The sequence below is a fragment of the Colletotrichum fructicola genome, assembly GCF_000319635.2.
Source record: "Colletotrichum fructicola Nara gc5 chromosome Unknown KSG_Nara_v1_contig01, whole genome shotgun sequence".
Lineage (NCBI taxonomy): Eukaryota > Fungi > Ascomycota > Sordariomycetes > Glomerellales > Glomerellaceae > Colletotrichum > Colletotrichum fructicola.
In genome coordinates this window covers 4,310,761-4,337,476 of record NW_027094051.1, presented here as the reverse complement: position 1 = coordinate 4,337,476, position 26,716 = coordinate 4,310,761, and the positions used below count along the sequence as shown (strand labels likewise).

Sequence of the window (26,716 nt, the reverse complement as noted above, 5' to 3'; positions counted from 1 at the left end):
TTTGTGGTTCGAAAGACCGTCGTTGAACATTCGAAGACTTGGCGTTTCTGAGAAAGCCAATCGGAAGCGTTTCACTACGTGGTAAAATGTAACGCAGACCTTCAAAGGCCCTGGTATGTCCTTGATGCTGGAGAGCGTGTTCCAAACACCTCTTGCGTTACGCACAAGATTCTCGAGTTGAGCGTGATATGTCGGCTGATACAGGCTGCTTTGGGACACGTGGTATTGCGGCTGAGCACTGGGGTAAAAATCAGCTGCACTGTTTGCAGTATACTGAGTTGTGGCAAGGAAAGGCGGCGCCATCATAACTGGAGGGAACTCCGGCGGCGGGCCATGATCGAATAGCCCATGTCCTGGAGGCGCAGATGGGTGCGATACTGATGCACCTGCAACGAACGCTGGAGGGCCGTAAATGCCGGAATCGAGGACACCAACTCCGTGATATGACGGAGTTGGACCGTATGACACAGCACGTTGTGGGGGAGGGCCTGCTTGCGCCGAAGCCCCAGCTGAGAAAGGGTATTGTATCGGAGCGGGATTGCCTCCGTTCGCAAAGAAAGCTTCGTGGCCTAGATGTGACGACGGACCAAAAGCTCCTTGTTGCAGGGGCCCATGCGATGGATTGTGGCGCGGTTTCTTCGACGTTCGAGGATAGGTACTAAATGGCGACTCTGGTGGCCACTCTGCCCTCCAATGAACGACGACATTACCAAGACTCAGAGCTTTGGTATGCTTTGCCGCGTAGTGCTGTATGACACCCTCGAAGCCGTAATATCTATTACTGTCACAACCGTTGCACAAAAACAACTCCTTGCGGTGAGACTCGGTGTGGGCCTTGATTTTCACATCAAACACCCATTTCATGTTTTCGAGAGTCAGCTTTTGTGTGAAGGGTCCCTGTGGGGGGTCGGCTGGTGGTTGTTGGCCATTTGCAATGGCATCTGCGGCGTTCTTTGCCACGTCTGAGTAAAATCTGGCCCGCACAGAGACCAGGACATCAGCTGCAAATCGCGGGCTATTCTCCCTGTTGACTTTACGGCCCTTGGCCCAATTGCTCCGAATGGTCTCGTCGGCGTACTTGGCTATGCTTGCACGTACCGGGCCTTGGATGTCGTCCCAGTCCTTATCCGAAACTTCCACTGGTGCGGGCTCGGCTGCTTCAAAAACCGGCCTTTGAATGTTTGCAAGTTTCTTCTTTTTTTCCTCCTGCTCAGCGCCAGCGCGCTGGGCAAGCAATCTCGGCTGGAGGAGACACCAAGCATCGTCATCGAGCGTTGCGGTGATCTGAATAGCTGCCTGAAATGAGGGAATGTGCACGAGAACGTTCGGCGGCAGTGGCGGATCAATCAACATAGCCCGCCGCTCAATCTCCATGCGTCGCAAGGCTTTTCGCGCGGCAGCCTCTTCTCGAGTCCTCTCTTGGCGACCTTGAGATACTGTCTGCGGTGCATTCGCTATCATGTTTGACCGGCTCAAGGTGTCGGCAGGCACGGTAGCTTCAAGCTCGTCGTGTAGAACTTGGATCTCGAAGGGCTGGTCCTCCGCGATGATCGTTGGTGCTGACGAAGCAGGCTGCCGCATATGCAACAAGCCTCCAGTGAGAGCCCATTTCTCCCATCGCGAGGCGTCTTGCCTAGCATCTTTCCCTCGGGCTTCCAAACCCTTGAGCCATTCCTCGACTGCCGCGGCACCTAGACCTTGTACCTGTTGAAGCTCGGCCTTAGCTGTCTCAATGTGCGGGGCCCAAAAGACTTTTGTCGTTTGTGGCATTTCTTCATTGGATTCGACCGACAGAGTGCTCGGCGAGACCACATGAAGCTCATTCGTAACAAATACAAAAGGAAGAGCAGGGATGAGTGACGAGGGCGTGGTTGATGAGAGCAACAGATCAATCTCCTAGAGACCGGTTAATTCAAGCCCAACAGGACGTATAGCATAGAACTCGCCTTGACGGAGTCTTTCAGTAGGCACTGGCCGCAGCAGACAGTGCCAAAAGCAAATACAGTCGCCAACCCATCAACCCCTGGCCCTTGCCGACAGGAAGTGATTTTGTCTCGCTTATGAGTTTCCTTGACCGTTGCGCACCGTTCACAGACTACGGAGCAACACAAGCGCCACATATCGAGCTCGGTCTTGTCTTGTAAGGGTGCCGGCATCCCGGGGCAGAAGAGCCTCCGAGACGATTGCCAGATGATGTCAGGCGTGATAGGTTTGCAACAACCTGTAACCGTCTCATGAATTCGCTGCTCGCTGATTGACGATCGCGAATCGAGACACATGTTGAATAATCTGCTCGTTTGTAATAAGTTGCCCAAATCTTTAGGATGCACTAAGGTGAAGATATGTTGCCAAACTGTGGATGGAAGGACGTAACCCTTCTGACATAATGGCTTTTCCCCAGAGCCACGCCTGGGTTTCTTAAAATTGACTTGGCCGCCTTGATGATCTCCGATATCAAAGGAACTGTGAACAGACTTGCGTTTGTGCATCTGAGCCGAAGCATTACGCAAGCCGGATTTCGGTTGCTCGGGAGCGCCGGTACCATCCGGCACCATGTCAACGAGAGCAGACGACTTCCCGAGGGTCGAATCGCGCTCGAACAGCGTACTCCTCTCGTCTTCGGCAGAGACATCGAGCAATGGCGATGCCTTCAAGCAGTGGCTTGTGCTGCAGCAGCTCTCAGACCATGGTAAGCTCATGGTTTCCCTTTGTTGAGGATGAAATTGTGGGCCGAGCTAAAGACAAGCCAACAGAGATGAAATATGTTGCCAATAGGAAAACGGCAACAGTGATCGTGGGAAGATAGTAGAAGATGAGGAGAGGAGTAGGGCCAGGGTTTAGGGGGAACATAGAGGTCAGAGCATGAACACTTGTCAAAGTCTTGATGTGTACCAAGTACAACAAGCGCCGAGTCTCATAACTCGGATGGCACACCTCTTCGTTCTAGCCGCTGTACCTTGAGTATGGCTTTGGGCAGTGCTCGCTCTTACAGCTAGCTGTGAGGATAGAGGCTACGGATGTAGAAGAGATAGACAGGAATCAGTCAATCACGAGTCGATCATGATCCGACACGCTGTTTGACGAACGAAAGTGGCGGATTTGCAGCTTCGACGCGCTCAAGGCCTCGTTCCGGGCACTGCCGGCAGAAGCTGTTGTACTGGAAGATCTCGGGTCAAACCCCAAATCGTGAGTATGACGAACGTGCCGCGTGAAGTCAATCCACCCTCTTCACCGTTTGGCCGAACGGGCGTATCGAATCGTGTCCGATGAGGGGGCACGGCGAAGGAGTTGTCGCGAGGCTGAGATGATGGTGCTATCGTTCTGGAATTTGCTTTTTCGGCACGCTTGTCCAACCGGTGCCTGGGGTGAGCAAGGCAAGGAACGTCGAGCGTTCTGGAACCGCAGCGGTGTGCCTGCCTAGGTACTTTACCTACCTAGTGAGGTGACAGGTTGTACTGGGAAGTGGGGGGCGGGTGTAGGTAGTTACCTAAGGCAGGCACTTGGCCCCTGAGGCGCTAATGTAAGGCGCCTGTGCGCAGCTCTCAAAGGAGGTAAGGTGCGAATACTGACAGGACTGTGGTCATTGGCACCTCAATTACACCTGTGACTGAGCTAGCCTTCCACGAAGCAGGTAATCAAGCTCGGACCCACGCCGTCTCTTACAGAGACTTTTCGCATATAATATCAAGCTTTTCGAGAAGGTCACTGAACATGAGTGCGTCACTAAACATGTGTGCGCCTCGATTCACTATTCATTAGGAATACTAGTAATCAGGGATGTCATTTATCACTTGCTATGGGGTTGCGCTATCCATTCAGCCAGCAATGTAGAACGGCAAGCTGCGTACCGATTATTGGCGAACGTACCGGGTTAGGCGCTGCACGATGTCGGTCTTCCACATAGTCAGTGATTTCCGGCAAGCAATCGTAACTGCTAGTATCGTCCGGCTGGCAAATCCTTGTAGACGGTTAGCTTTAGGCTTGCCGGGAGGTCCATTGTTCGAGCTTCTCATCTGTGTTCCCGCCATCCTCAGAGGCCTGGACGCAAAGCCTCCTACGTAGAGCCATGTCCAGACCTCGACGACGCCGATGATGTACCACGACGCTTGGCCCCAGCTGGTTCGTCTCTCCGACGTCTTCTTTCTTGTTGCCCATCGTGGTCTGATTTGGTACCTCCCTTGTCGCTATCCGGCAGACCAGAAGCACTGCTGCTGCGACATTTTCGACGTCCTTGTACGCGATTCTCAGCACGATTGCTGTATGACTGGCGTCTGGGGCTGCGACTTCGGGATCTCGATCTTCGCGATGACGCACTGCTCGAGGATCTGCTCCGGGATCTCCTGTCGAGTACTGGTGATCTGCTTCTAGATGAGGAGTACCTGCGACGCTTGGTGACTGGTCGCCTGTTGGGTGAAGGTGAAGCGGTCGAACGGCTTCTGGAAGGGCTCCGCTTCCGTCGCGTATCACGGTGCCCGGGCGCTGTTCGTCTCGGGGACGTGGACCGCTGCTTGGAAGGCCGTCTAACAGAGGAACTGCGATCTCGCCGAGAACCTCGAGGCGGGGGAGACGGAGAACCACGACTAGAACTGCGTTTGCGTTCACCACTCGTGCTCCGAGACGTAGCCCGCGAGGATGCTGACGCTACTGACGGCGAACGGCGACGACCGGGTCGTCTCCCCACCGCGACTCGGTCTCTTGGAACATAGCTATCACGCTGACTGCCACGAAAAGAACCTCTTTCCCTCTGTTCGCGATATCTCTGGGCTGGGGACCGTGATCTGTTTTCGCCAAATCGTCCGCCGTGCCTGCCTCGCTGGTCGTAGTCCCTGTCTCCGCGACGGCCACGCCAAGTGTCGCCACGACCGCGTCCACGGTCCCCACGGTCGCGTTCCCTCAGTCGACTGATTTCTTGTTCCCGTCTTTCTGCGTCTTCGCGTCGGCGGCGAGCTTCGTCTGCGGCTCGATCTGCCTCAATCTGATTGAGCTATCAGCTGTTGTTTCTGCAGCAATGGGCTGTCAACCTGTGCACACACCTTCTCTTGGATCAGTTCCAATTTCTTGGCCTCGAGTAGTTCCTTGGGAACCCCTTGGGGGCTGGTTTGGGCACTGAGGCAAAGCTTCCAGAGCTCCTTGCAAAACGGCGCGGTATCCTTATCCAAAAATCCGGTGAGCTGTATTTGCAAAGACTTGATGTCAGGCTGTCATTTGTTAGCATAAAGAGGTTGCAATGCGGGAGTAAGACAGACAAATCTAGAGCCCTCGATCAAGTTGAAGCAAAGCTCAATGACGACATCGTCTTCACTCCCTAGTATGTCGGATATTTTGCTTGCGATCCACCTGTAAAAAGGAGACGAATTAGCAATTGAACGAGCAGCGAGTGGCAAGCAAAAGGCCCGACTTTTTCATCACCTGAAGGTTGACTTTTTGCATGTCAACCTTTTGGTTGAATTCCGGCGGAAACTTCGTCGACTTCAGCAATTTCGCATCGATGCCAGTTGCCATCTTGGAGGCGAATTGCTCGAATCGCGAGCACAAAGTAGGCTAATGACGTAGAAATCGAAGGAGTTTGGTCTCTGGCAAGTGAGCTCGCGGAGAGCCAGCAGAATGTGGACGCTAAGTTGGGATATCTGCTGAAGGTAAAGCAACACTGCGACGCGGTTTGATTCTTGCTTCAGGTGGGAACGGTCGCGGCACCTCAGGTACCTAGGTAGGTAGGTAGTGAAGGTAGTCGCTTTGGGCTATGTTATCTTATCTGAGCTCGTTCCCTTAGTCATGTACCCAGCGGCTGATGCTGTCATTTCCAAGTGGAGGTGTATTGTACATGCCCGTGTTCTGCAGACCGCCTGCCGAATGCTAGGTTTGCGCACGCAATCAGGCAGGCACACGAGGTACCGCAACTAGCTAGGTACTGTGTGACATTGCGGAGCTGTTGCCGTCAGCATTGTATTTATCACCACTACAATGCAACGCTGAGCAATAGTCCAACAGTACCTACGAACTGATCCAAAGGCGATTCACGTTGTCTCATGTCCCATCTACACACCTTCTTCCTCAACCTTGTTGCGACAGGACATTAGAGCATACAGAGAGGCTGCAGTCGTCGAAGCTATCGAACGAGGGTACTGCGGCTGGAAATTCGCCGGTGGTATCCCTGCCGAAGACAATGGGATTGCCGCTCAGAATGAATAACATCCACGCTCCCACGGTACCCTCGGGACCGACCACCAGCGCCGCGAAAAACGGCCACCTCCACCGCTTGAACTTTGCCGAGTTGCAGAAGAAGAAAGATGACATGGAGGCCGAGCTCAAAGCTCTCGGCGCAGTCCTTGATTCTGTAAATCGGACCCCCTAATCTCGCCTCGGCACCGGCATGAACATGATGGCGATCTAACCTGTTTTTAGCATGGTGTTGACATGAGCACTCCTCTCACTACCCGTGACGGTTTCCCAAGAGCAGATATTGACGTCGCCCAAGGTACGCAATGCACATCAGGTTGCAAATGTACCAGTCAACCGGCTGACCGTGGACAAACAGTGCGCACAACTAGAGCCCGCATAATTCACCTCCGCAACGACTACAAAGACCTCATGGTATTGGTGGAGAAGCATCTTCACGAACACTTTGCGAGTCTGCAGGAAGATGACGAGACGCAGCCGGCACCATCAAGAGGCGACATTGGCTTTCTGCCGGACCATGTGCCGTTGGAAACACTACAGGAGCCTTTCGCCAAAGTCAACAGTGTTATCCCTGGCAGCCCAGCCGATGAGGCTGGTCTAAAGCCCAATGACGAGATTCGGAATATTGGCTACGTCAGCCTTGCGAACCATGACAATCTCAAGAAGGTTGCCGAGTGTGTCCAGGGGAATGAAGGTGTAAGTAAATAATCCACTTGGCCGGGTCTACAGCCGCGGACGTGCCAAACTGACAACTTGCAAGCAACCGGTGCCGGTTCGGGTGTCGAGGCCTGGTTCAGGCACACGGCAAGAACTACAACTCACATTGACGCCGACACGCAACTGGGGCGGCCGAGGCTTGTTGGGCTGTCATATCATTCCACTGTGAGGATGAGACGCTAGACTGGCACAGAAGCCATCGTGATGTGCTGGTACGCTCTGCGTTGTAAAGCACGCAATGGTTCAATCGTGACGTCTGACTCACAACAATACAACGAGGTCTTTAGGCTGCAATCGTCACCTATACGATGATCGAGCGTTGGCAACTACCCAGGCACGGAGCAAGGCTTTACTTTTTGCTGCCTGTAGATAATCAACCAATGGGAGTATTTCTCAAAGCAGCAGGCGGGAATCCGATGTCAGGCTCGCGTTGTCGTGTGTGTTTGTGTAAGGAACACCCAACGATGCCGTATAAATCCAGATGCCAAGTAGCAGTAAATATTGGCACACTCTGGGGAACAGCCACACAAGTCGACTGACCAGCGGCGCAACCAGTGATGCAGTGTCGCGACCCCTCGTTATCGAGGACCTAGGTACTATGTAGGTAATTACAGCCTAGCAGTGACAGACTAATTAGTGGGACCGGTGAATAAATTTTGTAAATCCACAAGGGGACTAGCGCCAGACCTACCGGGATGGGAAACTTTCCGAATTTCTTCCATGTCTTTCCTTTACCTGAGTTGCCTGAGAGAAGGTGAAGTGCCCTGCCTGCACCTCACTGGATTTGACCGGCCAGACTGCTCTTGCATGCTACTTGACTACTGGACCACCCTACGCACGTGACCTTCTACCAGGTACCTAAGCAATTGGGTACGTGCCTAAGACAGGACGGGAGTGATTGCACCGATTTTTACAGGCCTTGACGGGGACCCCGCTATGACGAGGCGGCCATGCACGTGACAGGCGTCTAGCCCAATCGTGCCTACCCGACTCCGTTGGCCTGCCTGACTGAAATTTTCGCTTAAGAAGTACGGCTTCCTTGCAAGCTCCCCGCCATCCTCAAAAACAACCACCCCCCCCAAAGTCGATCAGTCGGTGACGATTCCTACACGTCAAACGCCCACAGCCCGTCTACGCTGTCTCTCCACGGTACGAGCCACCCGGATTTACCATCTGCATGGAAACCCACTGCGAAATTCCTTCTCGCCATCGCCTACTTGTTTCTTTTGCGCCGATTGCTAACCCCTCGATCAGCCCCGCTTGTTTACAACAGACTCGCACCGAGCCAACTCATCGAGCGATTGCGAACATGGCTGCCGCTCAGCAGACGCCCACCTTCAAGCTCGTCCTTGTTGGCGATGGTGGTACTGGAAAGGTCAGTTGTGGACGTTCAGACATCGTGCCTCTTATCGCGCGCGCGTCGCTGCGGCTGCTCCCTCACCATGTCCCCACGAAATCATACTGGACATCGTAAGTTTTCTGTTGCTGACCGTGAAAAATATTCCAGACCACCTTCGTCAAGCGCCACTTGACTGGTGAATTCGAGAAGAAGTACATGGCTACCCTGGGTGTCGAGGTTCACCCTCTAGGTTTCACCACGGTAAGTGCCCCCAAAGGGGCAATTTTGCTGCGGTCTCGAGTTTGTGACGGAAACTGATTTTTTCCTTCTTACCTCAGAACTTCGGTCAGATTCAGTTCGACGTCTGGGATACCGCCGGCCAGGAGAAGTTTGGCGGTCTCCGTGATGGATACTACATCAACGGCCAGTGCGGTATCATCATGTTCGATGTCACCTCCCGTATCACCTACAAGAACGTCCCCAACTGGCACCGTACGTCAACCCCTCCACGAGCGATTTCGCCAATTTCTGGACGGAACCAAATATTACTGCCAGCATGACTTACTCAATATCCACAGGCGATCTCGTCCGCGTTTGCGAGAACATCCCTATTGTCCTCTGTGGCAACAAGGTCGACGTGAAGGAGCGCAAGGTCAAGGCCAAGACCATCACCTTCCACCGCAAGAAGAACCTCCAGTACTACGATATTTCCGCCAAGTCTAACTACAACTTCGAGAAGCCCTTCCTCTGGCTCGCGCGCAAGCTTGTTGGCAACCCTGCTCTGGTAAGTATAAGCCTACGCGTGCTCAAGATGCTATGATATTAACGGACCGCTAGGAATTTGTTGCCGCGCCGGCTCTCGCCCCCCCTACCGCCCAGGTTGACGAGAAGCTTCTCGAGCAGTATCGCAAGGAGATGGATGAGGCTGCCAACATGCCCCTGCCCGGTGAGCTGTCGGACGAGGATCTGTAAAGATAGAGATGATATGAGGATCATGATCCGACTGTGGTGGAGTGGCCAACAGGGCATCGTGAACCGGGATTCTTTGGCGCAGACTGGCAATTGCTAGCTATGACCATGATGGTAGAAGACGGCACGGCCGGTTCATTTGGTAGACTCGGAGAAGAATGGAAGGGCCTTACATTTGCTGCTAGACGGCCAGCAAACTTTGAGTAGGTAGTTCGACGCCTTACAAGATGAACACTGAGTTCTCACTCCATATTCAAGGTGTCAGGGGTTGAACCGCTCCCTTCCATTCCCCTATGCGAGCCGTGGCAGACGACGCGATACGAATAATTAGATAGCAATCTCATACTTAGTCGGTGCGCAACTCGATAAGCATGTCAATTACCAATAACAGTTTCCGCACCCAAAATTAGTGGTCAAAAAAGAGGAGGATAATGCCGGTATAGTCACTGACGTCTTCCGCGGATTCAGCTGAAGATCTAGTGTCACCGGCTTGGCCTGTCTTCTTCGAGGATCATCGGTACATTTGGTTACAAGGGGCGGCGGTAGGCGACGGCTAACCATCAACTCGACAATTGCGTGTCTGATTATTTACATCGGTCACCGTGTCCGTGGACTAGCATCCCAGCTCGCCGCATCCTCCGGAGCATTCGTACCTACCTAGTACCCTAGGTCGTCGCGACGCCATCTGGGGATGGAGCAGTGAGAGGCAGTAAACAAGTGGCGCAGACGGTGGACGGTGCGAGCACGGGCATGGGCACAGGCACGAACAGTCATAACCAGGGTTGGCGACGCGTTTTAGGGGATTAGACAGGGTTCAAAAGTCCCCTCTCTTGGCCTAGTGCATAATTAGAAGCGAGATCGCAAGGATCGTGATTGAAAAACGAAGCGACCGCGCTGTTGAATGCGGTCATCGGGAGACATTTCTATCTTTGCCTTTCTGGTTGGCTGCAGGTCTAATACAATCTTCATGACTTTTTCAGTCAGACACAGAACCGGGAGGTCCTCAGTGCGCCGGCGTAGGTTACGTCCAACGCAACATCAGCTTTGCATATACCTCAGACGTCATTGTCTGGCAATTGGCACCTGGCGGCAAGCCTTGCGAGGTACAGCCCAATGAAGTTGAAGTTGGTAACTAGCCTTCGAGATGCCACGAGATTCAGCGACTAAGTCAGAAAAACAAGACGGAAAGGTTGCTTCGTAATTGGCATGGTGTCTCAGGGACATGCATGCATGCAGCAGGTAGGTATTTGCTGAAAGTGTAGCCCCTGGAGATGGGTACTGTTTTTGTTTGATTTCCTAATTGACAACGAAGACGCGACTTGACTGGTCCGAGCCTCGTCAAATGTGCCTTGTTGTTGACTGTCATGTGCCTCAGCCACATCACTTTATCCTGTGGCCCTCCCTGCCTGGATAGGTACCTAGACCGATGTACGTTGAGGCTAAGAGATGTATCTCAAGCAATACAATTCTTCGTCTGCGATAGCTCGAATACGATGGTAAGGTAAGGTAGGTATCCGTAAGGTGCCTGGCACTGGATTTACGTGACTGGAGGTGGGCCATGGAAACCCGTGCCGCGATCGCGCTGCACCTACCTTACCTACGTTCGTGCCTGGCGCTGCTGCCCTAAGCTTGCGGGGTGGGACATACCTAAGGTACCTATAGGCTACCTACCTACCCTCCACTCAGTGTCCGAGTTCAGTCGGCGCACGAAGTGGAGGGCACCGAACCACTGAGGTACGCTGAACCTTGCCCGAGGTACGCCAGGTATCTGGCTAGGTAGGTAGTTGGGGTCAGACGCGCTAAAGTTCAACACCAAGGGTACGCCGCAACAGACCGCACGTCGCCGTACCTAATTACGCATGACCGCGCCGTCTCGTGTCGACCTTCAACTTCCCCACCTCGTTCGTTCCCAGAACCTCTCGTTATCGTTCTCCCTCTTCCTTCTGGCTTGCTCTTCTGCTTCGTTGCTGCACCTCCCCAATCTCCCTTATTTTGCCAGTGCTACAAGATCGTGTGTCTGTTATCCTCCTAGCCCCTCCGGATACTTCGTCTTTCCCCGGACCATGATTGCCATCCAACCGTAATCCAGCTCGACCATCACCAACATGCCCGCCTCCGACACCTCTCCTCCAGTCCCGACTGCTGCCGCGGCAACTTCCCCTCCGTCCTCGAGTGATTCATTCTCTCAACTAGAGCATTCCGCACCCGATCTCATCATTTCGTCGTCTGATCTCGCGACATCATCAACAACGTCGAAAACAATAGTGAACGGCGCGGAGCCCGAGAAGCACCCAAAGGGAAAGCGGAAGAGGACTGCGTGAGTTCAATTGAGTCGCGTGACCACGCGTCAGTCACTGACATTGTCACATAGCGCCAAAGATAAGAGCATACTTGAGAATGCCTACCTCGCGAACCCAAAACCAGACAAGGCGGCGCGTCTGGATATCGTGAAGCGCGTTTCCCTCAACGAGAAGGAGGTTCAAGTAAAGACAATGCTTTACACAGACTTTTATCAAATGGTTGCTGATCCGTCTTTAAGATCTGGTTTCAAAACCGTCGCCAGAATGACCGGCGCAAGTCGCGTCCCCTCTCTGCACAGGAAATCGCAGCTCTCCGTTACGGTGGAATGCAGATACTCTCCTCTGACCCTGCATCATATAGCTCTCCGGTCGGCGAGGATAAGACGTCACCAATAGTCGAAGCTGCTGCTATGAGTAGCGCTTCTGCGCCTATGGAGACACCAGCCAAGCCTGTTCACACGGGCGCGAAGGAAGCCGTCGACGGTCCTCGCACCGTCAGTCCATCCCATGGAATTGGCGTTTCGGGAGACAGCGCTCTGAAGACCCCCTCAACTCAACAGTCAGACCCTGCCTCTCAGCCGCAGACCTCATCCTCGTTTTCCTTCTCAAGCTCCATAGGGCTTATGTCTAAGCGGTGGAACCCTGCAAGTTCCTTTTCCACGCCGTCGACGCTCGATCGCAGGATAGACGATACTCCCAGGTATGGCTTCCGTTGTGTTCATGCATTGACGAAGACCAAACTCACACCCATCAGATCTGAGCAATGCCCTCCATCCTGCGAGTCAACCGCGTCTGCAGCACCTATTCTTCCTCCCCCCCAATCACATGTGCGCCTGTCACTTTCTCTCGAGGGCAAAGCGGAGCTCGTGTCGAATGAATCCTCGCCTCCGCGGTTGCAGCCTACGGGACTGTTCTCAGACTTGCCAAGTCTGCCGCGAGTCAAGCCTCGTTCTCTCCAACGTAGTCACAGTGCGCTTCCGAGTGTGACCCTACCTCCCATCTCGGCTCTCACTGACACTCTCCCACCGACTCTATCTCGCGGACGATCCCGAGATGCCCATGCCTGGGAACTATGTTGTGATGCTGATACCCGGGACGAACTCACTGCACAGGCAGAGAACGAGTCAAATGGTTCGGCCGTCGCCGCAATCAGTCTTTTACGCTCAACCAGTGGCATCCTACAAAATAACAACTCAAAGCGGAACTCTCCAGCAAGCAGGCCGACACCCCGGCCCCAGCAGGCCAAGAAGCCTAAGCTGTGCCGGACCTCATCGAGTGTAGCCAGGATGCAAACATCGCTTGTTGACGCTGACGGGCCGATGGATGAGAAGGAACCCGCAAGAGTCAAAGTCAACATGTTGGTGTCCCCATCGGGTGACTCTGATAAGGAAAATTGGCTTCCAGATGAAGAGGGGAACGCACGTCGCATATCGCCAGCCGGAGAACTCGGGGCGCCATTGCCTACGACAGCTGCTAACAAGCCCAACGCGAGGCGGACGGGTCGCATTCTTCAGGACCATCCAGGACCAGTCATCTTTAGTGGCAGCCGCGCCAGGACGATGCCGGCTATGGGTCGGAGAGATTCTGGGAAGGACATGTCAATCTTCGAGGATGACGAAGGCCTGTCAGCGCAAAAGCCTGCGGATGAGGTTGAAGTATTTATGCGTGGTGAAGTCAGCCCGAGCAAAAAGGGGGACATGGATTGCATCGCAGGCTTGCTGTCTTTGAGTCAAGGGAACTGGAGGTGATGGCTCGGTGCTTGGGTGATTCCACGCCAGCCTTGCTTACGAAAACAAGTTCACGTACGGCATGACAGCAGAAATGCCCCATGCTTGTCTTGGTCGAGGTCATGCCATCTTCAGGCAAAAGAGCGGTCCATGAGCTAATAAGGCTTGTGTACGAAACAAACCGAAGAGTTCCTGGAACAAGCGACTCTTGCAGAGAAGCTTTGAGCAAAACCTCTCTCACATGGTGTATGAACTGGGTATGGGGCAAGCAGATAATGCCGATGCCTGGTAAACCAACGCCGACACTTGGTCCTCGGTAATGGTATTTCGAGATTGGAGGCCTCTTGTGCATACTGGACGACTGAGTCCGATTGAGTCGTGTGGCTTTGGATATGGCTATGTTTTGAAACATGTTGGTTGAATGCGCGCAGTCATTGTCTGTTGTATGTAGACTAGCATAGTGACGCCACAGCGAACCGGGTGAGGCGAAGACGAAAGAGCGAAGAATCATGCACTACTGGAAGGTATCCATCGACATTTCTTCCCGCCCCATCTTCACGACCGGCCAATCATTGATATTCTCGGTTGAAGACCCAGTGTCTCTTTTAGAGAGATGGCTTCTAAACGGAAGGCTAAGCAATGTTCCCATTCACGTCATCTTTCGATCTACCCTGCACGGCCATGTTCTGCACAAAAGCGCGCGCAAGCATACACACCCCGCACACTCCATAGAGCTAGATCTTATTGACCATTATTGTTTCTGTACTTAACCAAATCTGCTATTCAGCTGGTGCGGTATGGATTCCATGTCGATGGGACTTTCCACTCGTTCCTCTCACCCTTCCCACCGTGTGGCTCATCCCGGGAACCACACTAAATACATGCCAGGGGATGACATTTCCAAGTATCCTCAATGCTGTCTAGTATGAGTTTTTTCCGTGTGGGCGTGTCTAATTCGGGCCTCTGACTGCCCTCGACACAATTGTTCGCTCCCTGGCTAGCGTTGCCAATGTCTATGAAGCCGGAGCTTTGAAAAACAAACATCAAAACGTCAAAACAATGCGTCTAGCCCGCCTCGCTCAGGTGGGTCGATGAATAGGTCTTTGGAACGCCCTTTCGCCACGGGTTAAAAAAAATGCGTTGTGGGGAATCATCATGCGTTTGCTTTTCTCTCTGTCTCCTCTGAGAGGAAAAAATTCACATACCCAAGAGACTCATCTGTCTTCTCAGGGGACTCGCACTGATGCTGCCGTCTTCACTGGCGTAGCAAGCCGAATCAGTATCGATGTCCCACTCAGGCTCTTCGTCCTTGCCGTCCTCCGAGGGGCACAAGCTGTTGGCTGAAGAATCAAACCCCTTCTGCGTGGCAGCGCGAGTATTCCAGCGTAGAGTGCGAGAAACGCTGTCAAACCATTCGGTCTGAGTGCGTACGACAGTAGGAAACGGATACTGAGACGCCGTAATTGTGACGTAATCGCCTTGCTTGAGTTCAACCCTTCCCTTCCCGTCGAAAGCGCAATAGGCTGTAGCACGAGAGTTGCGCGGCACAGAAACGCGCAGCAGCATGGTGTCGGAGAGGACCATTGGGCGAAAAGAGAGGGTGTGTGGGCAGATTGGCGTCAGGAGGATGGCGGGAATGTCGGGATGCACAAGCGATCCTCCGGCGGACAACGAGTAGGCAGTAGACCCGGTTGGTGTTGAAAAGATGCATCCATCGGCCTGCACCACTGTGAGGAGCTCATCGTCACCATAAAGCTCCAAGTTGGAGACGTATGGAGACGGTCCGCGATCGATGACTAGCTCATTGAGAACCTCAAATTGCTCACCCTCTTCAGCCTCCTCGCCTCTGGCACCATCGCGATACACCGTGCAGGTGAAGCGCATGCGCAAGTTGACCCGCATACCCTCCTCTCCCATGATGCGATCCAGATGCTGCTTATACTTCTCGAACTCAAAGCTCGTGAGAAAGCCGAGACTGCCCAAGCTGAATGACAAGACGGGAGGCACGATGCGCTGGAAGAGCCAGGAGGTGAAAAGCACCGTACCATCGCCACCCAGGGTGAGGACTAGGTCGAATTTCTCAGGTTGACTCCAGCACAAATCGGGCGTCCAGTATCGGAGCATGTCTTGGAAGGCAGGGTTTTCCGCCAGGAGGCCGTTCGCGTCGAAACGACGAGAGTTGCGGAGCTTGGCATCCACGTAAACGTTAACGCCGACATCGGAACCGTATCTCGGAGTGCGCAGAAGCCAGGACGCAAGCTCTTTAGTGAGGTAGACGAGCTGGTTGTCGCGAGCCTTGGTAACAATCATGACGTTGCGTACGGCGCGCTTGATGGGACGGCGCTGGAGCTGCTTGGAGACCTCTCTGACGCCTGTAGCGGTCTGGACCAGTCTTGAGTGAGACATGCAGTCGTCGTTCTTGATTTCCTCGAGGACCTTGTCAATATTGACGGCATCGTCAAAGCGGTTGTGGTAAAAGCAAGGAGACTGCAGCGAGGGCAGCGCGGTAGTGGGTGTCATGTTGCGGTTGGCAAGCTCGTTGAGTGCGTCGGCCAGCTTCTGAGAAGACGAGGTAGCGGGCCGGTTCTCGACACCACTCTGTGCGGATAACATGCCGGTGAGTGAAAGGGCTTCGGGTTTGTTTCTGCGGACAACCGAAGCAAGAGCTTTCATAATAGTCTGGCGGGGAACTTCGTGTGAAGGCGCGTTACGGCGGTGGCCCTTGGGAGGGTGGCCGTGGTGCGCAGCAGGGGAGGAACGCGACAGAGGTGGCGGTAGCTCGGGATGGGCGGCAGTGGGTATAGTTGCCGCAGTCGCGGCTCCAGATATCGAACAAGAAGCAGTCTCGGATGCAGCGTCTGCGGCAGTGCCGCGTTGAACGAGCTCAGTTGGAAAGGAAGATTCTGCTAGCGAAGCGGCATTGCGAGGCAGAGACTGGCTGAGGAAAGCTGCGGAGTCGGGCGTAGATGGGCGCTCACTGTTGTGGGCGGCGTTGGAGCTCTTGGGTCGGTCGGAGAGCGAGGTTTTAACTGCCTCGGAGAAGCGCAGAGGCGGCGGGAGCGGATTACTGAGGGCGGGGTGCAGGGCGGTGGGTGAGGAAACGAAGCCCGACATGGTTAAGAATGGTCGTTGTCCGTGACGGGGATTAGGGGAAGGAAGCGAGCTAAGACCGGGGAGGGTTGACTAGAGAGTGGATGGTGACAGGCTTGAAAAGAGGTAATAATAGCCTGGGGTGTGTGTCTCCCTATAACCAAGGCCGAGCGACGAATTTCGCGGCGGAGTGACACTGAACGTGGGGCGGGTTTTGGCGTGCTTGATCAAGAGGAGTGGGCAGCCAAGTTGGGCTTGTGGGCGTGGGAGTGACCGGAGGTTGCGGACCACCGATGGGCGGTAGGTAGGCACTTACAGCCGCTACCTTTAGCGCGTAAGTGAATTCGAGGTCGAGGGTGAGTGCTTTTTGTGGAGGAGGTGAACAAATGTACAGGTAGTTCACTCGGGGCTAGGGGTTTGCAAGCGACGGAGCGCAAGTTAACCCGTATGCGAGGGTTGAGGACTTTGAAGACCTGGGCTGATGTACCGGAGTTGAACCAGGGCAAGCTCGAGACTCTGGCACCTTTGAGGTGAGAAGAGGCGTGTGCGGCTTGGGTGGCGAAGGGGATAGAGACACAGTAGTTGCTTCGTGTCGCAGCAGCGCCGGCCAAAACGGAGATAGTCGGCGAGACCAGGTACCTAGCGATAAAAGAACAGGGCAGCAGGGAACCGAGACAGACTGCAAGCAATCTAAGCGAGTGTGTGACTCGGGTACCGATGGAGGCGGCAGTGAAGGGGGTGTGGGATGGGATGGGATGGGATGAATGACGCTAGTTTGACTATCGGAACGGAAAACCAAGAAGCAGACGGTACAGAGGGAACGAAGAGTCGTTATCGCTGAAGCGGGACCCGAGACGGAGCCAAGCCAAGGTAGTTGGACCTGCGCGCGCAGTGTGTGCTCACAGGCGAATCCCTGAAAGACTGGCGAACTGGATGGTGATGGCCGCAATTATTGGGCGAGACGCGGGCGTCAGAGGTGCCGGTGCCGTCGAGGTGCAGCAGGCTGCAGAAAGTGTTCGCACGTGGTTGAGGAGAATAGGATGGTTGACGTAAGACGTCGACGTTCGATCGAATTGCTGAATCTGGACAACCAGGATGGGTGGACGCACGCTGAGTGGGCGGTTATGTTGTTTAAATGCCGATCCGAAAGTCAAAAGTTGATGTCGACGCCAGGTCTATTGTGTTGCTGTTGTATTACCAATATCCGAGTCTCGTTTGATGCATACAGTTATGCTCAAGAAAGGAGAGGGGAAAATCGCTCCAAATGCCGCAAAGGTTGCCGTCGAGGTGTGGACGTTGAAATGAGTCGAGCCGATGAGAAGAAGAGAAGAGATCCAGATCTGAAAGTCTAAAATAAAATGTGGTACATAACAAAGAGGCAGGCAAAGGTACCCGGTGCGATATGACGCAAGGCGATGCAATGCAGGGCAAAGTGAGGAACAAGAAAGAAGAGAGAAAAAAACCCAAAGATACAAAAGAAGGTAATTGCTAGAACTACCAGAGCTCTTCTTCAAATGGGGAGGAGAGAAAAGAGGAGGAGGAGGAGGAGGAGGAGGAGGGCGGAGAAGAGCGAAGAAAAAAACGAAGCTGAAATGAGTAGAGAGTGACCAGACTGACTGACAGAAAGCAGAAAGACCGACGGCCTGGGACTGCATCCCAACGGCAGGAGGCTTTAATAACGAAAAGAAAGAAGATGAGAAGTGCCCCTCAGGCACATTCCTTTTGGTCTGATGTCGATCGAGGATGAGAATGGATGCGACCTGGGCCTACCTACCTCAGGTACCCTCACCTTACCTTGGGTACTGGGGGCGCTCCCATCAACACTTGGTAGGCACGTATGTACCTTGCCTTACAGTACGCAACGCCCAAGCTCGGACAGTCTGAGGAACGTAGCCCCAGGCAGTCCCACTACTTTGGTAGTGTACCTAAGGTAGGTACGTATAGGTAGGTAGGTACCTTCAGCATCGTCGTCGACGTCGGGATGGTCTCTATCATCAAACAAGAGCCCGCACGAAGCGCCATGCCTCTCCTTGTCCGCCTCACCTCACATCAAATTCCATACCTTAATCTCTATAACATGTTCCACAAGGTACAATCCCGCACGAGTGCATGCAAAGGTGGGTGAGAGATGTGCAAGCGGGCTAGGAGCCTCGAGGACAAGGTGCGGCGGATGCTAAAACGGCGAAACGGATCCCCCCGTTCCTGGCGGCCCCCGCCCAGGCCGTCCCCGTGGAGGCTTTCTCCGTCCTCAGTGCCATTTGCTGCAGGGCAGCGCTCCTTGCCTTACAAACGTATGGACAGGGGGCGGCATGAAGACAGCAGCCCCCCGTAGCGGGCCAGGGAGATCCCTATCAGGTGCAGGGCCGTTGATGCACCGCTCTCAGAAAAAGATGAGGTGAAGTGACTTGCAGTAGCAGAAATCCAGAGGAGGCGACGACGGGAGACAGGAGTGTCTTGAGCACCCGCTCAGCTCACTACATGCGCCGCCCGCTAGCTGTATACTGTACAACATTATCGGTCTGTCACAGACTCCTTCACCGCGCCCAGCATCCGTACCTTATTACCTACCTTACCTACTTCACAATCACAAGAAGAGGGGGGGCGCCAGCATGAAGACACCCGTAGGTGGTAGAAACAGGCCAACGACTCGCTGACAATCCGTGCGCAAGCACCCAGCCATCAAGAAGCTAATCTGTCCCTTCGTTTTCACTTCCTTCTCGTAGACGAATAGCATCGTGACAGAGTGATGGCAAGGTTGACAGGCGTCGCGATGGACGTGATGGACGTGATGGACACACATTTATTGGCAGCTAGCGCTGGACGCGACCAATGGCAACAGCCAAACACGCCCGCAGACGGCTGGAACTGGTCGTGAGGCAGTCGACAGCGTAGTGTGACAACTACGATACAACACAGGGGACGATACGCTGGAGACAAGCGCCCTCGATGACGACAACAAAACAACGGCTCCAAGCCCCAGTTCCATGCTGCTTGCTTTGCAGCGCCTCTTGTTTGGCCTACAACATGCGCATCAAATTTGCATCCCTGGTGCACCTAGATAGTGGACTTGACCACAGCGACGCGCATGGTCATGTGATGGACCTTGGTATTTGTCTACAATCCTCCGGGCTTGAATACACGACACACCCACCGGTGGCCGGGTCTGGCCTTCAGCTCGTAGAATTGACCGCTGGCTGATCTGTGTGTGTTCCTCGTTGTAGGGCAAGGTCTGGGTATAGCGTAGATCACCCTGATTATGGCTGCATTGTGCCGTCGTGTTTCGAGCGATTGAGCCTTGACTCTCTGCTGCTGCTCGGTCTAGGAGTTGCTGAACTTCTGAGACATGGCAAAAGGCCCGCCGATGGCATGGAAGACAGGAGACATGAGAGGAAGGATGAAAGACCCAGAGACTCTTGAACAATCCGGTCTTAGGTGAGGTAGCGGTGGCTTTGCTATTGTCCTCGTCGTTGCCGCCGATGCTAGCGATGATCTCTGCTGCCATCCGAGATAGTGTGACATTGCAATGGCTGTTCTTCTTGCAAGGAAACACTGATGGTTGCGTTAACTTCCATTGGTATAGAAGATCACGGCGGGGCGGCTGCCGGCAACCTGGACAGGAGCCACCGCTAGCCAGTGTGGTTGCAAGCTTCGGGTGGGGTGACAAGACGACGAGACTAGGTAGGAAATCTAAGGAGAACCGACGGCCAGGCTGTCTTGGGCAGGAACCTTGCTACAGAGACTTAGCCAAGGTATTATACGGTACGTGGCGTGTGATCTTTCCAAGGGGGAGGATACGGAAAGGGGTATGTTTGAGCACACAAGTAAAGCAGCACTCAAGATTGGAGAAGTCAGTGAAGGGCGGGCCATCACGGAGGAGGGCAAACACTGGCCTTAGGTACAGGTTGCCAGGCATCCAGGTTATCTCTCTGTGGCTGAGGTGGTTGTCTCGGTCGTCGTCAGCGTCGCAGAGGCGAAAGAAGAGTCGGGCTTGGTTTGGACTTGTTGCGGATCAAACAGTGACGCCCACTTTTGCCCAGGGCATCCAGTCACTCACTGTTGGGAATCCCTACTGAGGCAAGTACGTGTAGACGGGAGGCTCAGGCGGGGGAAAGGCTTTTTGCTCCTGGGTGCCTTACCTAGAGGGGTACCTCAGCAACTTACCTAAGGTACCATGGGTACGCAGTATCCGTATTCCATTGGGGCCACCTTGGCTGCTGAGGCTTTCAGGTCCGCAGCGCCAACTCTCGAAAACTTTGACGCGGAGGCCGCGGTACGTAAGAGGTCTCTGTCCAAGTCCCACAGCGCTGGAACACCCATAGACCAGCTTGAGATAAGGAGAGGGAACAAGAACGGACGAATGAGTACTAAAGGATGGGGGAAAGGAAGCTGGGAGCGACCGAACAGCCACAATGGCACAGCTTTTTGTAGCCACTCCTACCAATGTAAACTAGTTACCTCTGGATCGATTATGCTTAAAAAGAAGAAGAAAACCCCCGAGGCTAGAAAACCCCCGAGGCTATCCATGGAGATTCACTCAATCTGTGGTGATATACCGGACCCAGCGTGAATTCTCCCGTCTTGGCAAAGAAGAGCCAAGACACTCAAGCACGACTACCCGTAATATCACAGCCAACTTGCCAAACGAGACGTGGATGGACTGGGGCTTTTCACACCCCCCAAATTCACAGCGAGGAAACCGGTTCGCGTTGGCGCCCAAAGTGAGAAAAGATATGGAAACTACAGCCTATGTACGCTTAATAGAGCGGGCGTCAAGGCTGCGACACTACCCGGTGGGTTTGCCAGGAGGAACCGAGACAGCGGAGCCGTTTGCAGTTTCCGTAACCTGAGCCGACGGGAGAGCGCCGAGGTGACGGGAAACGCCCGGCAACTCCTGACTTCAGGCCTTGTCAACGTCGCAGCCCCTCCGTGCCCCAGTGCCTGCACGCTTCATGTTCCTGTCCCTGAGATTCAGCTGAAACACCGCCTTATGCAGCATTCCCCCACGTCCACCACAGTGTACTGTGTGCTTCCTCCTGGGCCCGCTCCCCGTCTAGCGACTTGCAGCCTCACTGAAGCAATGGTTTTAATCACTGCTCCAGAGTCCGCTTCCACGATACAAGTCTTCGCTTCTTGACGCCCTGTCATCCTGTCACGTCTTTTCCGTCTCCACAGTGACATATGATGGCATTCCTTGCGTGGGCAGCCGAGTGATATTGCCCCTGCTTGTCGTCTCGGAGCTGCTGCCGTGACTACTCTCGGTCGAACCTCCCCAGCCACTGCCCCAAATTTTGCCAATAAACCGTCGTCTCATTTGTCGCTCCCTGCCCGTCATATCATATGCAGACTCCTCGACGGCCAGGCCCGTAAGCATAGGAGGTGCTGCTCCGCCTGGCCAAGAATTCCATGCTTCCGCCGCTGCAACCGCTGGGATCGTGTCGTTTCCGCCCTCACTTGTTCCGATCGCCAGTATTTCCTTATCGTAAATCTTAGAGCGTCGTTGGTGTCTCGCAAGTCGCTCGGCTTGTTCCAAGTCCATGTTTACGCCTCGAGGTCAAGTGGGATATCACGCCACTCTCGACTCCATCACCGTCCGAATAAAGTGCCGCATGTCTGTCGAAGCCTGGCCGTCCTCGCTCGTCGTCGCAGCACCCTGATCCTCCTGGAAATGCTGGCCGCATGCGCGCTGACCTGTGCTCACCACCTTGTCCCACTCACTCATGGAGAATGATCCCTCACTCTCTGCCAGAAGCAAATCATCCTGGGACGTGAAACTCAGAGCATGGAGTGATGTTGCCTGATCTGCTTCCGACGGCGACGGCTCAACGACAATCTTGTTGCCGTTGTTGAGAACGGCTACCGCAGTGCAGGTGGCGATCGCTTTTAAAGGCACGGCAGCCGATAGCAAGCCCAAGACAGCACCGTGAAACAATGCCGGAAGTAGAGTCAGATTCTGTCATGATCAACGCATTAGTAGACGAATCTTGTGTGCGACGGCCAGTGTCGTATGCCTGCCCGAATGTTGACTTACAGACTTGGCTTGAACAACTTTGCTGTTTACATAGTCGTTCTGGGGCGTTTCCGTCACCTGGAGTGTAACCTGAATGAGGCAGCGAGGGAAGTTCTTGACAGGAATGAGCTGTCGCAGGGCAGACTGCAAGATGGATTCAAGCTGGCGCTCTCCCGTGCCTATATATTGATCGAGAGTATCAGCAAATAGTTACCCACAGGAAGCCACACACGGGTAATTCTGACCTCCAACCCCTGCAGCAGGTCGTACGACAACATCAATGACCGACTCGAAAGGGTTTTCATCTCGTCTTTGCACTTCCATCGGCCCATTTACGGACGCAACCACGCAATAACCACCCCTTGAAAACGTTGCTGAGCCATCTGTTCGAGGAAGATGTGATATCCGGGCCTGGGGGTTGCTGTTGGAGGTCATCGTCAAAGAGGGACGCGCGTTGCAGGCGACGTGATTTGTTTCGAGGTATCTTCTAAAAAGAACAGTCAAGAGACCAAGCGCCGAAATGAACTCTATGCCCTCTCCAGATGTTTCTGGTGCACGTATACTTTCGGCCGAAAGTGACTGGACGCCTGGCTGATGGAAAACCTCAATCCCAAATGCTACGCTCTGCTCTTCGGTTCAGAAAAAAAATGAGATGAAGTCCCTAGGTGACAGCTGGGTACGTACTTGTTGACTAAGGCAAGCCTTTCCAATGACGGACGCTAGGTAGGTAATTAGGTAGGTGCACAAAGCAAGAAGGTGGGTCTACAGTGGACGCAGCACTGCATGATTAATTAATGCATACCTACACTACCTACGTAAGGCAGGTAGGTATTCGTGCACCTACATCGCGCAGGCGCCTGGGCCATTGGTAGGGACGCGCGGGTTGCTCGACTTGGAGCTTGTCGATTCCGTTCCTCCACCCATATTTTTCCTCTCCTCGCACGATTTTGAGTCTTTAACCCCTGGGCTGGCAACTTTCCGAGACACTATGGCTTCAGTCAATCTGTCATCTCGTACCGACGCACCGGCTGCATCCCCACTAAGCACCAAAATCCCCAAGCTCGAACCTCGCCGCCGCCGTGGAGCTCCCTCCAACCCTACCCCTCGCCCGGAGACGCCTGCGTTACCATCACCACCCGATCTCCCCGCCCATGCGTACACGACACCCTCGAGACGGATTCTGTCCCAAAGAGACCATGAGCTGTTCCTTTCTTCGCCAACTTACAGCCTGATCCTAGCCTTCGTATTTGGCCTTTCCGAGGCCGTTGAAAACACCCCGCGCTCCGCCATCAAAGAAAGCGAACTCAGCCCTTCCGTGCGCTCGATTCTCGATATTCTGGACGAAGCCGACGGCCTCGTCAAGGATTCACCCCCCAGCGATCAAGGCGGCTCGCGCTTTGGTAACAAGGCTTTCCGGACGTTCCTAGACTTGGTGAAGGTGAAGACACCGGGATGGCAAACACGATTGGGCGTCTCCGACGCTGCGAACGATGAGGTAGCGGTCTACTTGGAGCATTCATTTGGAAACAGGATGCGCATCGACTACGGCTCTGGTCATGAGCTTAACTTCATCATGTGGCTCCTCTGCCTCTATCAGCTGCGAATCCTAACAAGAGACGACTTCAAGCCTCTGGTACTGAACGTCTTCAACCGGTACCTGGAACTCATGCGAGACGTCCAGTTGACATACTACCTGGAGCCTGCCGGCTCACACGGTGTTTGGGGGCTGGACGACTACCAGTTTCTTCCCTTCTTATTCGGCTCCTCGCAACTCCTACATCACCCGTTCATCACACCTTTGGCCATCCATCAGGAGTTGACATTGGAGGAGTTTGGTGACGATTTCTTGTACCTTGGACAGGTGAACTTTGTCAACGGTACCAAGACAGTAAAAGGCCTGAGGTGGCATAGCCCCATGTTGGATGACATATCTGCCTCCAAGTCGTGGACCAAAGTTGAGGGCGGGATGCGGCGAATGTTCGTTGCAGAGGTTTTGAGAAAGCTGCCCGTGATGCAGCACTTCTTGTTCGGTTCTCTGATTTCGGCGGTGGATGGGATGAGCACAGAGGAAGAGTTCGGGCTTGGACACGAGGAAGATGAAGCGGATGGAGGTGAGATCTCAACTGGCCATACTGGGAATCACAAGCATCAACACGTGGGATGGGGCGACTGCTGCGGCATCAAAGTCCCCAGCAGCGTAGCTGCTGCTCAGGAAATGAAGAAGAGGGGCACTCAAGAAACCCTTCGCAGGATACCTTTCGATTAGAAGGCCACATAGGCATGACTGATGACCTACAATTAGACAATTACGATATCAAAGATTACATCCTCTAGTACGGTGTGCCCAATAGCACGCCAACCCCCATCCTCCCCGAATCATGTCTGACGTACACCCTTCCAGCGCATCCGCTGTGGTCAGACATATTTTAACCAGCTTTGTAATCCACCCCGTAAATCCACAGGTCCGTCTCTTTGACGCCGGTGACAGATGGAATCTATTCCAGCAACCCAAGATCTCGGAGATGGCTCATACCGGGCAAGTGTGCCCACCTCTGGTCCGAAGGTGAGCCGCATGTGAGATCGAACCAGATGTCGGGGTGATCATTGTCAATAGAGTCCAAGGCGTAAGCGACGTTGCTACCGTACAGGTCGCATCGTGGGACGTTGAGACCTCTCTCGGGATAAAAGCGGTAGGATTTGCACCCATCAGTGGCGTTCATCACGCTCTGTCATCAACGTCAATGGGACTGGCCGATGCGGCGGCGTTGGAAATACGAAGAGGGAGGTGAGACTCACGGCACAAAATTGGTAACAACCCTCCAAAGTCACACGCACGCCTGGCGAGTTCTCGACAAAACGCGCGAGGAAGTAGTTGCCCACGGGCAGGCCATGAACGCCGCAGTGGTTGTTTCCGGGCATCGGTTTGCCTGTCGGTGCATTGTCCTGACAAACCGTCTTTGTCGGGATGAGCGTCGAGGACGGAACGAAGGTAAGCGGCGCGCTGGTGACAGGCACCATGGATGTGTCGATGACGCAGCTCTCCGTGGGAATAGGGGTCACGGCGGTCAGCGTTATCTGTGTCGCCCAGGAGACCGGCGAAGTGTCTGCCGACTTGGTCATGGGACTCCGGCTTGAGTCCGTTGAGGATGTTGGGATGACCTGCAGAGTGCTCGAAGTGTCATGGCTCGACGTGGCTGAGGCGTCCCAGGATGTGGCAGCAGTCACCGTGCTAGACCCGTCCTCGCATGGCTCAGTTGGGGTCGTCGTCGTTTCCATCGACGAGTGGGTAGCAACTCCGTTCCCAAGAGAGCTCGATGTCATGGAAATGGTTTGGCTGGTCGTGCTGTTGGAGCCTCTGCTTGTGAATGTGACCCCTGAAGAAAATGCAGATGAAACAGCGGTCTTGCTCACGTCGGAGACGGATATATTGCTCACGGCGCTGGTGGAGAATGCTGATGCGCTGCTGGAACCAGTCTCATGCTCATCATCGCAAGGTGTCGTGCTCTGCGTAACGCCTGACGACGTCTTGGCGGACCACATCGCGGTCGAATTCAGGAGCGTGCTGGAACCTGCTGCTGTTGATTTGAGCTGAGTAGCGGAAGCCAAGTCATCGTTGCATGGCTCGGTGGTCTGTGATGGCATGACCGAGGTGGTGATGTTGTGCCACATGGAAGTGGAAGTTGTAGCCGGCTCATCAGAGCAAGGCGACTCGGAGGCTGTGAAGGCGGTGGTTGCAGAGGAATTGACGGGCTTGGTGAGACCTGTGGAGAGATTCAGAGACGTGGGAGACATGTTCCCTGTCGCACAGGACGTCGTAGAACTAGAGTTCGTCGAGGACGAAGTCCATGACGGATGCGCCGTGCCGGTACCGGAAGACGATGTCAGATTACTGCCGAACGAAGTGGTGGCAGTTATGTAGAAAGTCACGTCTACCGTCGTTGTCGATGTGATGATGCTCAAGGGGCACGCTGAGCTCATAGAGGTACTCGTCGCATTGAGCGGAAATGAAAAGGTACTGCTGGCCGTCCCGGCTACTCCAGTCGGTGTCGTTGAATTGGTACCGTTCAACGACCAGCTCCGTCCGGTGGTCCAGGCGGCCGAGTCCGGACTTGGACGAAACCCTCGTTGTTGTACGATATGGGCGGCCATCTGGCGGGTATGATTAGCGAAGTCTTCTCCGAAGGAATAAGAAGGATCTGAAGTCATTGGGTCTTACTTCGTCCTCCGGGGCCTTCGGGACCGCCTTAGCTGTCTCGGCGAAGAGAGCGCCAAGCAAAAAGAAACGATACATGTTGAGGTATATTTGCCGACGAAAGGCAGCAGAGAGCCGATGATGCGGATCAAATATTGGGTTGGTCAACGAAGATTGACGGCTCCTTTTAGTATGTTG

The 26,716-nt window shown here is 54.1% G+C and overlaps 8 protein-coding genes across 8 annotated transcripts; 3 read left to right on the top strand and 5 right to left on the bottom strand.

The window, feature by feature from the left end:
- Positions 1-569: 569 nt before the first annotated feature.
- Positions 570-1,770, bottom strand: CGGC5_v001221 (uncharacterized protein; the record flags this gene model as incomplete). The annotated part of the gene is made up of 2 exons (XM_032030115.2): positions 570-658; positions 711-1,770. 2 exons carry the CDS (start codon positions 1,768-1,770, stop codon positions 570-572), a joined length of 1,149 nt encoding a protein of 382 aa, XP_031890352.2.
- Positions 1,771-4,641: 2,871 nt separating this feature from the next.
- Positions 4,642-5,502, bottom strand: CGGC5_v001220 (PWI domain-containing protein; the record flags this gene model as incomplete). The annotated part of the gene is made up of 5 exons (XM_032030114.1): positions 4,642-4,826; positions 4,882-4,975; positions 5,034-5,198; positions 5,247-5,337; positions 5,399-5,502. 5 exons carry the CDS (start codon positions 5,500-5,502, stop codon positions 4,642-4,644), a joined length of 639 nt encoding a protein of 212 aa, XP_031890351.1.
- A 679-nt stretch (positions 5,503-6,181) lies between these two features.
- GSP1 (GTP-binding nuclear protein GSP1/Ran) lies at positions 6,182-9,533 on the top strand (the record flags this gene model as incomplete). The annotated part of the gene is made up of 14 exons (XM_032030112.2): positions 6,182-6,334; positions 6,403-6,475; positions 6,536-6,873; positions 6,938-7,059; positions 7,088-7,106; positions 7,182-7,259; positions 8,021-8,043; positions 8,149-8,269; positions 8,402-8,494; positions 8,572-8,725; positions 8,812-9,017; positions 9,071-9,179; positions 9,321-9,405; positions 9,461-9,533. The coding sequence occupies 14 exons, from the start codon at positions 6,182-6,184 to the stop codon at positions 9,531-9,533; spliced, it is 1,647 nt and encodes a 548-aa protein (XP_031890455.2).
- Positions 9,534-11,307: 1,774 nt separating this feature from the next.
- GSX2 (GS homeobox 2) lies at positions 11,308-12,262 on the top strand (the record flags this gene model as incomplete). Its single annotated transcript, XM_066150791.1, has 5 exons — positions 11,308-11,519; positions 11,574-11,685; positions 11,742-11,996; positions 12,185-12,202; positions 12,257-12,262. 5 exons carry the CDS (start codon positions 11,308-11,310, stop codon positions 12,260-12,262), a joined length of 603 nt encoding a protein of 200 aa, XP_066009620.1.
- A 2,018-nt stretch (positions 12,263-14,280) lies between these two features.
- Positions 14,281-16,343, bottom strand: UTR1-0 (NAD(+) kinase; the record flags this gene model as incomplete). The annotated part of the gene is made up of 2 exons (XM_032030110.1): positions 14,281-14,342; positions 14,435-16,343. 2 exons carry the CDS (start codon positions 16,341-16,343, stop codon positions 14,281-14,283), a joined length of 1,971 nt encoding a protein of 656 aa, XP_031890495.1.
- Positions 16,344-21,882: 5,539 nt separating this feature from the next.
- On the bottom strand, positions 21,883-22,650 carry RRP46 (Exosome complex component RRP46; the record flags this gene model as incomplete). Its single annotated transcript, XM_032030108.1, has 3 exons — positions 21,883-22,269; positions 22,348-22,505; positions 22,572-22,650. The coding sequence occupies 3 exons, from the start codon at positions 22,648-22,650 to the stop codon at positions 21,883-21,885; spliced, it is 624 nt and encodes a 207-aa protein (XP_031890355.1).
- A 664-nt stretch (positions 22,651-23,314) lies between these two features.
- rrd-2 (Serine/threonine-protein phosphatase 2A activator 2) lies at positions 23,315-24,592 on the top strand (the record flags this gene model as incomplete). Its single annotated transcript, XM_032030107.1, has 1 exon — positions 23,315-24,592. One exon carries the CDS (start codon positions 23,315-23,317, stop codon positions 24,590-24,592), a length of 1,278 nt encoding a protein of 425 aa, XP_031890457.1.
- A 229-nt stretch (positions 24,593-24,821) lies between these two features.
- On the bottom strand, positions 24,822-26,617 carry CGGC5_v001214 (uncharacterized protein; the record flags this gene model as incomplete). The annotated part of the gene is made up of 3 exons (XM_032030106.1): positions 24,822-25,052; positions 25,123-26,475; positions 26,543-26,617. 3 exons carry the CDS (start codon positions 26,615-26,617, stop codon positions 24,822-24,824), a joined length of 1,659 nt encoding a protein of 552 aa, XP_031890456.1.
- Between the last annotated feature and the right edge of the window lie 99 nt (positions 26,618-26,716).